This window comes from Hevea brasiliensis, chromosome 3 (genome assembly GCF_030052815.1).
Source record: "Hevea brasiliensis isolate MT/VB/25A 57/8 chromosome 3, ASM3005281v1, whole genome shotgun sequence".
In the NCBI taxonomy this organism is placed as follows: Eukaryota; Viridiplantae; Streptophyta; class Magnoliopsida; order Malpighiales; family Euphorbiaceae; genus Hevea; species Hevea brasiliensis.
In genome coordinates, this window is record NC_079495.1 from 6938186 (window position 1) to 6949963 (window position 11778).

Consider the following 11778-nt stretch of genomic DNA (forward strand, 5'->3'; position numbering starts at 1 on the left):
GTACTACAAAAATTGTACTCTCTCTAAGGGGATACCTGAGTCACTATTTCCTATCACACTATAGTCCCATTTAGGACATCATTTCACAGATCGTTATATTAGTGGTACTCTCATGTCTCTCCTCAGAAAACATTACCATACTCTACAGTATAACTGACTGCAAGAGAGGTACTACCTCAACCCCATTACCACAACTATATAAAGCTGTTTGCACTCTTTTTATATTGCCAACCTTCTTAGAATGTCATTTTGCAGGCTACGAATATTATTCATAACCTCTAATCTCCTTTAGGGAGTAGAGTCGTACTTACGCTCCAATGTCACACGAAGGAGGTGCTATCTTCATTAAACTTTAGGCAATACGTCCACTGTGATGCCAACACTGCCAACGGTCTCATACCGGAGACCAGATGATCCCACCAAGTAGGTGTCATCATTACACTACAATCATACTAAAAACCTCTAGTTTTGTGCCACTTATGCTCTAACTTTGCACTCAAAGTAGGATAACTGAGTTGCTGACTCTAGTTATCATCCAACTACGACCTTTGGTGTTCAATCTCTAGGGTCTTAAACCCTAACTAGGAGTTTTCCTAACTCCTCTGCAGAAATAAAACTTTGTCTTGACATAACTATACCAAAACAGAGGTTGTTTACAAACACCCTAATAATGGTGCACCACGAGGAAGCATGTGCTCTACATAATAATCTCATGTCGGTACTGTAATCTGTAGCTTACAATACAAACATTGAGAATATTGTATAGTTACTACAGTACGTCCCGACATACTAGATCTCTTGATCTCTTATCTCTCTTGAATCCACTGATAGCATGAACTTACTATGACTAAGTTATCCACTGATGACTGCTAGCAGTGGTACCCTCACTCTCACTTAGGGCAGCTATATTGCTAAAAATCACCTTTATGTCCTCGTACCTTGTACCAAATAGGTATGCCACTTAAATCCATACTAACAGAAATATAGCATTTCTTCGAGTACGTATCCTTATGGCAGACCTCAACATGTTTACTAACTCTATTTTACATCTCTATGTACTTCACAAAAATCAAGACACTAACTGAAACACTCTTATATTAACCAAGGTATTACGCAGAAGATAGAAACAAAGAGTTATAGAAGAAGACGAAATAGAATTCTATACTCTGCATGTGAACCCCTAACCAGACTCTTCTTAAGCCTTAGACATGTATTTCCCATGAATCTGGAGCCTAAGCTCTGACACCACATTTGTCACGACCCAACCTATGGGCCGGACTAGCACTAGGACCTGGGTCAGCCTAAAGCCCCCGAGGCCCATAGTAAGCCTAATTATTCTTTAACCTAATCCTAAGGCCCATTTTAAGCCTAATTTTAAGAATTTAACCGGACAGAGTCCGACCATAACATGGACCATACAATGGAGAGTTTTTGACTCGCCGGACCTGTAAGCACAATATATAATCATTTGGGGAGCTCAACTCACTCTTAACATACTCATAATATCATAAAATCCAATGGGAGCTCAGCTCCCTCATCCAATCCAGTCATGCATGCATTTAATAGGTTTACAGACCAACGTGGCAATTATAATATAGACCCAAATCAAATAAAGTACTTTTAACACATGCGGAGCTCTAAAATTTGGCTAAATTGTACAAAGTATATTAGATATTACTAATTGACCTGCGAAGAAGAGGAGCAGGTTAGTCACAACAAGTAATCCTCCTGTAGCTTGGAAAAATAAGATGAACAAGAGTGAGCATTCGACTCAGAGAGTAAAATATCAATTTTAACTATAATTTCTATAGCTAGCTAGAGCTAATGCATCCTAAAGAGTGGAATGCAACACCAACAAAATTTTCATACTCATCACATCATAACAGCAAAAAGGCAATTTGGAGCACTCACACACCCAATAATATTCAGTAGTACATATATGGGAGTTGATCCCCTATACAGCTCTCTTAATCCAATCTCTGTCAGCGAGTGTCTCTCAAGCCAGACTTTCGCTTGATAAACCAAATGCGGGGGCAAGCGAGATCATCTCAAGCCGTGCCTACCCTGACTTATCCATAAAGGACCGGGTCCCAGCGAGTGTCTCTCAAGCTGCATCTACCCGTTCTATCCATATCCAATACCACACACCACACTCACGCACACTGCTCCAAATTACTATAAACAACATCCATGGTACTTCATCAATTAAGAATGCAATATAAAAATGTGCCTAGTATTTAACTATATAGATACATATTTATAAGTGATGCATGGGCATGCCTGAACATATAATAATATTAAAATTATAATTAAAATCAATATTTTACTCACAGACTTGAACCAAGGTCACTGCGGCGGTTGTTCGGAGGAGGAAGGCTATCTCGGCTCACCTAACAATTTCATTGCAATTATTTAATATATTTGACTCAATACAAGTTTAGAAAGGACCAAAGACACCCTAAGTAGTACCAAAAATCCAGCAGAGTCTCCCCTATATTTAGGACCTACCCAACCTGCAAAAAGGCTCAAAATGCACTTCTATATCCACAAGTCACATATCCACAACCCCCTCCTGGGCCCATCCAAACAGTTAACAATCACAATTTGAAAAATTATAATTTAGTCCCTATAACTAACCCTTTTACAAAAATTACACAATTGAGCTCTAAAAATTCTAAAACTTTGCCCTGCAGTCCTTAGCAATATTACTAAGCTAATACAAAAGGAATTATAATTTTCTAACTACCCACGAATATTTTATGAATTTTTTAATCCAAACCCGAAATTAAATAATTAAGGAAACTTAGGGTTCGGGCTTATCTACGCCAATTTGGATATTGAAAACATATCCGGGACGTCTGAAACGATGTGGTAGCCTATAATCTTGACCCGGTTCTGAAGTAATTCAGACAACTTATCTGCTCGGCCCGAAATTATAGATTCGGGCTACGGCCAAATTGCCATGAAATGAAAATACCTATACAAAGCCCACAATACTAGGAGTTAGACTAAAATATTTATATTTATATATAAAATAATTATTTAAAAATTAAGAATGTTACAATAAAAAAAAATAGGTTAAATGTATTTAAAAATAGAATTTTTCGATTGATATGTTAGTTGGGTTGAAGATGTCTTAACTATAAGAAAAAGTGAAAGGAGAGATAAAAAAGGAAATGATAGACATAAGATGATATCGAAGAAAGCAATGGAAAATAGTATAAGGTCTTCATATTTTTTTATATACGCGTAAAGAAAGTAGAACAAGTTTAGCTCTACTTTAAAAAATAGTGTAAAGGGAATATGTTTGAAGTATATATCATGTAGAGAAAATAAATTGATTTTAACTCTACTCCAAAAATTAGTTTAAGGAAAAAAAATTTATCTAAATCTTATATACTATAAATATCTCAAGGGCAATAATATAAAGAAAATGGATTGATATAGTTTACCTAATTGTTTTGAAATTAAAATTTAATTGAAATTTTATAATATATGTCTTCAGAATGCCACCTTCTCACCAACAACTTTGTCAGTGCCATTAAATTAATTAAAATGTAATTTAAGTCTTTTATTAAGTATGAGTCAACTTGTCACCCACCTAGCTAAATTGAGTAAAGTTGTCTTCATATTCATAATAATTAATTTACGTATACCAAAATCTAAACAATGATCATCTAGTTTAGGTATTCTCACATGCAATGTTAAAAAAGAACATGCATGGATGATGTCTAAGAAATATTGCTTAATTAATTCATCATTTTGGAAAGCTCTGACTTCTATGAAAGGCACTTTTGATGAGATGTTTCCCAAATAATTTTTTAAAAAATAAAATTTTAAACTTCATTTAAAATAGGTTATTTATAAAAAAAAATTCAATTGAGTATCGTATGATCATATTTAATTTTTATTTTTTAAATAATATTTTTTTACAAAAATTAAACCTTTTCATTATATATATATATATTTTTTTTTTCTTTTTTTTTGTTGCAATTTCGCAGTTGGCACACTTCGTTTACAGTAGCTTTCTTTTTAAAGTTATTATTAAATAGAAAAATGTTTGTTTACGAGTGTGATTATAAATATTTAAATCTCGACATCATCATTTACTTTTAATTTTACTTGATTTATGAAATAATCAATAAATTTTCATCAAGTTATAAAACTATAATTAATTTTAAATGAGAATATTTAAATTAATTGGGTGAAAAAAAGTCTTTTTAGTCTAATTTAGCATGGCTAAAAATTCAAGTATTTATTTAAACGTGATTTTAAAAACAAATCTCATAAACTATTATAATGTTATGTAATGAAAATTTTATAAGAATTTAATTAATTTATTTTTTTTATTAATTTTTATATTTAAAATTTTAATACACAGAAGAAATTAATTATTTTTAATTTAACAAATTTCATTTTAAAAGAAATAAAAATTATAAAAAAAAATTAAATAATAATTTTTTTCATAAGAAAAGGGTTTTTTCTTTTTAATTTCATTTAAAATAAATCATTTATAAGAAAAGAATTCAGCTGAATTTTTATACAATTATACATGATTTTTATTTAAAAAAAAATATTTTTTAAAATAAAAAAATTAAATTCTTTTATTTTAAATATAAAAATTAAAAAAAATTAATTAAATTGAAGTTTTATAAAATTTTAGATTTCAAATAGGGGGTTAGGGCTATTTCACAGTTGACATTTTTTTCCATAGTAGCTTTTTTTTAAGATATTATTAAATAGAAAAATGTTTGTTTATAAATAAGATTATAAATATTTAAATCTTGATCTCATTCTTTATTTTTAATTTTTTTTGAAATATCAAATAATCAATAAATTTTACTACCATGGATTTATTACCAAAATTTTAAACTTATTTAATTTTAAATGAAAACATGTTAATTAATTAGGTAAAAAAAATCTTTTTAAGTCCAACTTTGCCTTACCACAAGTACTTATTTGAATTTGCATGGAAATTAAAATTTTATAAGAATTTAATTTTTTTATTAATTTTCATATTTTTTATTTTAATAAATAACAGATTTTTATTTTTTTTAATTTAAAGTAATTTCATTTTTAAAAATAGAAATTATGAAAAAAAAATACTATTATAAGATAATTAAATTATCATCGAATGTATACTTTTGTTAATAATTGGCAAATTAATTTGTCTTTGCCTTGTTCTGTATCAATGGTCACTTTACGACACTAAAAAAACATTGTCTTGTCCTTTTGAAACGCGAAACTTGCACATGACAGGGTCAAAGAAGTTAGGCTCTGCTGGCGGGGCTGTCTTCCTTGAGACAACTGTTGACAGATCATAACTTTAAATAAGAAGCAGTTGAACGTTTTCTCTCTTCTTCTTCTTCTTCTTTTTTTTTTTCCACTGAATTTTCATTTTTCTTTTATATAAACAACGAGTTTCTTGCAAATAAAGATTAGAAATGAAGATGTTAGAGGGAAGCATCAAAAGGGTTTCCACGTTCAGATGCTGGTTTTGAGGTTTTGAGAGAGAGAGAGAGAGAGAGAGAGAGAGAGAGAGAGAGAGGGGTATAGAAGAGAAGATATAATGGCAGGTGGTGGTGTAGAAACGCCATTGTTGTCTAGTGAAGCTAAATGTGACAACCAGAAGAATGGAATAGAATCAAGACGGCGTCGTCGTAACTCTGTTACTTATCTAAAATGTGATTTCATCTCCAATTTGCCTGATAAGGTTCGAGCTGGTCTTGATCCTGAGACCCCTTTCAATCTTGACCTTTCTAAAACCAAGGGCTTGATTCCAGGTAACATCATATTTTTCTTTCATATTTACATATGTGGGTATATGTAACTTAATATCAGAAAATTTTGAGCTTCAAGAAAGAAGAATGAGTTGATTGTTTCATGGTTTTAGGAGAGAAGGAATACTATCAAAAACAATTTGCAACATTACAATCTTTTGAGGAAGTTGATTGCCTGAACTCGCATGACATTGATGAAGAGCAGGAAAATCAGGAACAGCTCCAACATGAGAGAGCAATGAACATTTCTAATTGGGCAAATATCTTTTTGCTTGCTTTCAAGGTCATTTACCTTCTCTTCTTTTCTCTTTCCTTTTTTTATTATTATATATTTATATATGTGGTGAAAATTGACATGTATATGCATGTGGGACATGAATATTTGCAGATATATGCTACTATAAAGAGTGGATCTTTAGCTATTGCAGCATCAACACTAGATTCTTTGCTGGATCTCATGGCTGGTGGTATTCTATGGTTCACACACTTGTCAATGAAAAGCATTAATATATACAAGTATCCCATTGGAAAATTGAGAGTGCAGCCAGTAGGAATCATCATCTTTGCTGCTGTCATGGCTACTCTTGGTATGATATATTATTATAGTCTCTATTCTGTACTTGTTTAAACTCGTGTCAGTTCTTAATAAGCAGGCCTTAAAGATGTGTTTCATATTGCTGATATATGACTTCTGATGATTAAAGAACTATTTTAAATATGTTAATTAAAAGTAACAGAAAAATTATTTCTTAAGATTGGCTTTGACATTTTAGAAAGATTCTTTTATTTATTATTATTATTATTTTAAAATAAGCAGTTTCAATAAATACTTTGAGGTTTCATATCCCCGTGTTCTCAAAGGAGAAGAAATTTCCTGGACTTGCTTTCAGCATATGGGGAATGGTTCTGACAGAATCTATTATCAATTTTTAACATTTTGTTAGCTCAGTAAACATGTGGGATTTGAATTTATTATTGATGCAGAATCAAACAAGCTAAATTCAGTTTTGTATAAGATAAAAATATGAATATGGTTTAGCAAACATGCAATACAGGGTTCCAAGTGCTGATCCAGGCAGTAGAACAGCTGATTCAAAATAAACCTTCTGAAAAGATGACTTCAGAGCAATTGGTCTGGTTGTACGCAATCATGCTGACGGCTACTGGAGTTAAACTTGTCTTATGGTTTTACTGTAGAAGTTCAGGGAATGAGATTGTTCGTGCATATGCAAAGGTTTGATGCTAAATGCAATCTTTAACCTCATAATCATTTGGTTCTAATGCTTGTGCTATTGTGATTTGTTGTTCACCAGGATCATTATTTTGATGTGGTCACCAATGTAATTGGATTGGTAGCTGCTGTTCTTGGAGATAAATTTTATTGGTGGATTGATCCAGCTGGTGCTCTCCTCCTGGCAATATATACAATTTCAAATTGGTCTGGAACAGTACTGGAAAATGCAGGTTAATTTCATTGAAGCTTTGCTTGTTTCTTTTTCAAGCTCAAAAATTTTAAGTCAAATACAATTGTTGCTTTTTCTTGTAGTTTCCCTGATTGGACAGTCAGCACCTCCTGAGGTCCTGCAAAAACTTACATATCTAGTCCTTATGCACCATCCTCGAATCAAACGAGTTGACACAGTTCGTGCTTATACCTTCGGAGTTCTTTACTTTGTTGAGGTTAGTTGATTAAGAGTTTGCATTTTCATTTTTTTTTTTTTTCTAGTTTACCTTGTTTAACTGAATTTTTGTATTCTTCTTGGTTGAGATTAAGCTCAGCTACTGGATTGCAGAAATGAGGTACTAATGGGGGTATAAACTTCAGTTCTTGAACTTGCTTTTCTTTCTGTATTATGCTACAGGTTGATATTGAGCTGCCAGAAGATTTGCCACTCAAGGAAGCCCATGCTATTGGAGAGTCATTGCAGATAAAGATCGAAGAACTTCCCGAAGTCGAAAGGGCATTCGTTCATCTAGATTATGAGTGCAACCACAAACCAGAGCATTCTGTTCTTAACAGGCTCCCCAATAACCTTGATTGATTTTGTAGTTTCCCACATTCTATATCTTCCTCTAATGTGTCAAACACAGTCCCTTTTTCAGAAGAAATAATCCCTTTTCTTGTTTTGGTATCAGAGGATGTGAGTTGGAATGAAAAAACAAAACAATATAGTCCTAATTAAGAGACATCATCAGTCAAATCCAGAAAGGATTTGTCTGTAAGGACTTTATTTGGGTCGTTCTGTTGGTTTTGTTTGTAGTCTGATTGCTTCTTCTGCGTCCTAAGACTTCAATCTCTTCAAGTTTAGAATTGTAAATTACTCCATTTTGAGCAGAACAAAGGCACAACAATCAACATTCCTCTAGAGATCTCGAATGAAGATGAAAATGAAATGGAGGATGAGGCGCATTATGTTTAATTGAACTGTTGCAGATGTTATTGGCTACTGTTATTCAATGAAAGAACTAGACCAATTAGTTTCAACTTCATGGCATAAGGCTATGAGATCTCAAATTAGAACTCCGTCGAAGCTCAATTGAAAAAAAATGAATAAGTTATTGATGGAACTTAGAGGGTATTTGGCTTGCTTTATTAAAATCAGCTTATAAGCAATAGGTGTTTGTAAGTTAATTTAATCTTCTAAATATTTGAAATTTTAAATAGATATATGTTTAGCTAAAAGTGATTGATAAATAATTGATATTTCAATAAAAAATAATTTATAAGTAAATTTATTATTAAAATAATAAAAAATAATATTATATGAAATTTATGAAGAAATTTTAAAAATTAAATGAAAATAATATAGTAAAATATTTAATCAAATTAGTACATATAATTAAAAAAAAGTTTGGTGTGCATATAATTTGAAGTATGAATTTATTAAAAAAAAAGCTTGATTAACATCCATTCGGCGTAACCACAAGATACTAAATCTGCGGCATAGTGGGCATGCAACTTACTGATGATCTAGGCACCTATTTGGGAGTTCCAATGTTCAATGGGAGAGTGTGTAAGTCCAGCTTTGATGTTATTTTTAACAAAATAGATAGTCACAAGTAGCACTAGCTAGGTCGATTTTGTTAGATATTATGAATCATTTAATGTAAACACTGTATTTTCTGCCGTCAGTTTATGATGATTTGGATAAGAGAATTCAGAATTTTATTTGGGGTGATTAAAAGGGCAAAAGTAGAATCCATCTTGTTAACTGGAAACAGGTGCTGTCTGTTGATAAAGGTGGATTGGGGATCCGTGCTTGCAGAGATATGAATACCGCTTTTCTTGCGAAGATGGGTCGGCGATTCTTGAGAGAGAGACGCGTTATGGGCAAGTCTATTTAGAGCTAAGTATTATGGGGGGCGGTCTAGTTTGGATGTTTTTGTTGATAAAATTGCAGCTTCTTGTACATGTCATGGTATCGTGAGGAGCTAAAATATGAGGAAACGTGAAAATGGACACAGAGAAATTGTATTTTAAAAAATAGAGAAATGATATTTTAAAAAATATAGGAAATGGAAACATGGCAAAACATATAAATATAAAAAATATAGGAATATATATATGTATATATATGTATATATATATATATATTGAAAGATGTTCAACAAATAAAGTCCAAATCAACATTTAAATTCAACCATAAAGACATATATTTAGAAGTTTCATACTTTTAAGAAAAAACATAAAGTATAACACATTTAAATGTAAAAAAAAGAAAAAGATAATGAAATTTACGATATTTCCTCTACTTCACTGTCTTTCTCCTTCTTTATGCTTGTAGTTGTATTTTCATAAAAAAAAAAAGACTCTAACTTTGGTTCATCCAGTGAAAAGTTGACAAACTCAAGAACTCCCACATCTCCCATACTCTCAAATTGATCACCACCAACATCCCAAAATTTGTCTTCTCATCATAATATTGGGAGGAGTTTCTCGACAAAAGACAAAGATTATTATGGATAAAAACCAAGTTCTCTGCATATTTTGGAGTTAATTTATTCCTTCTACATAATGAATGAATGAATAAGTACTCCAATTCCTTTCACAACAAGAAGAGGAAGTAGGTTGTCCAAACACTTTAAAAGCCAACCTTTGAAGTAAAGATGCATTGGAACCAAAACATGCCCATCACTTTCTAGGATCTGTAGCATACATACTTCCAATAGAATCAAGATCTACAAAAGGCGTACTTTCAGAGAAAAATTTGCAAATTTATCATTTTTTCTAATTCGCTCATCTTCATTAGAAAAAAAATCATTTTAAAGCACTTAATTCTTTTAGTTGATGCTTCTCCATCCATATGAGGAGGCACTCTACCTTTTACCTCTTAAAGCCATTTTTTACTATAAAATCTTCAAAAAAAAGAAAATAAATTCAGGAAAATAAAAAAAATTATAGCAAGAAGATAAGTATGTAATTTAGAAATTTATCTTGAATTTAATGAACGAGCCAAACAATGAAGGGGAGTGTTGCTCTTTGTCAAACGATCAATGAGAATTCGATGAACCACATAATGGAAAGCAGAAAACTCATCTGCTTGCTTTCCTTCATGATAAAAAATAGCCTTCTTCACCTTTCAATCATAGAATCCCACAATTCATAAACCAAATGAAGGCATGGTTTATCTGTGTTACAAACTCTAATCATGTCATAAATGGGCCCAGTGAAAACAAGGTTGTAATCAACCTTTTCCTACCAATCCTCATCCATCACTTTATCACTAATAAATCTAGCTTTCCTTGGTCATCTTCTCGATATTGTGCCCATTGATCACTCATAACCATTACTTACAAAGCACGCCTAATGAGTTTAAATCTTTTAAGCATCACAATAATAGAAGCAAAATGAGTGTCAGCAGCTGAAAGCAACTTCAAAGGCTAAACTGATTGTAAATTGTAAGCCTTATGGAATGACTCATTATAAAATTCTTGATTTGTAAAGCATCCCAATGAATCTCAGTGATCCAATGACACACATCATAAGTTTCTTGATTAGTTTCCATATTTTTCGTTGCACATGTATTCTTCAAAGCAAGATTAAGAGTATACAAAAAGTCTAATAAAATTGTGGAAACATTCCCTTAATGATTTCTCCAGCACCCTTACAATTCGAAGCATTATCAGTAATGAGTTGTACCACTTTTTGATGACCCACCTCATCAATTACTTCCTTTAGTAATAGCAATGAATTACTTAACTTTCACTTCACCAGAATAATCTACAAATTTGATAAACATAAGGCTAGACTCAGAAACAACCACAAAATTAATCAAAGGCCTTCTTTGGGGATCACTCCATCCGTCACTCACAATACTAACACTCTTTTCTAACTAAGTGTTTTTAATTGGTTCAAGCAACCTCTCTATATTTGTCTTTTCTTGCTGAAGTAATGTGGTTCTCAATTTGTTATAACCAAGCAACACATAACCACCCAAAGCATGATTAGCAGCAAAGGAATAAGAACTCATATAATAAGGGTTTCTAGCAAAATTAAAAGGTAGACCCCAGTGTAGAACATTCTAGCAATCTCTGTATCTAATTGAGCTCTAGTTTGCAAGTCAAAAGCTCTACCAAGAGGAGAATCATTAACTCTTCTTTTCTTCAAAGCTGTTGAAATACTTGGTTCAGTTATATTTAATGAAGGAACATAAGTTGTACTAATAAGCAAAGGAACTAGGGATGGCAACTGGTCGGGTTTTTACGGGACACGATCTAACCAAACCTTAATAGAACGGGTTTGGATATTATATAATCAGATTCGAGACAGGTTCGGATTTGAAAAATAATACCCGTGGCGGGTTCGGATCGGGTTCGGGTTTGGGTTTTATATGTTAAGCATCCGTTATCCGAACCCATTTACATAAATACTTAATTAAATATAAAATATATATTTTACTAATAATATTTATATTTTTTATTTTATATAAAATAGAATTTAAATATTTTATGATATTATTAAATTTTTAAAATATAAATTATTAATTAAAATAATTTT

The 11778-nt window shown here is 31.8% G+C and overlaps 1 protein-coding gene across 1 annotated transcript; it reads left to right on the top strand.

Annotated features, from left to right (window-relative positions):
• The first annotated feature begins 5366 nt into the window (after positions 1 to 5366).
• On the top strand, positions 5367 to 8265 carry LOC110633676 (metal tolerance protein 4). The gene is made up of 7 exons (XM_021782395.2): positions 5367 to 5783; positions 5894 to 6063; positions 6169 to 6367; positions 6836 to 7014; positions 7094 to 7244; positions 7327 to 7460; positions 7643 to 8265. Exons 1-7 carry the CDS (start codon positions 5570 to 5572, stop codon positions 7820 to 7822), a joined length of 1227 nt encoding a protein of 408 aa, XP_021638087.2. The 5' UTR covers positions 5367 to 5569; the 3' UTR covers positions 7823 to 8265.
• The last annotated feature ends 3513 nt before the right edge of the window (positions 8266 to 11778 follow it).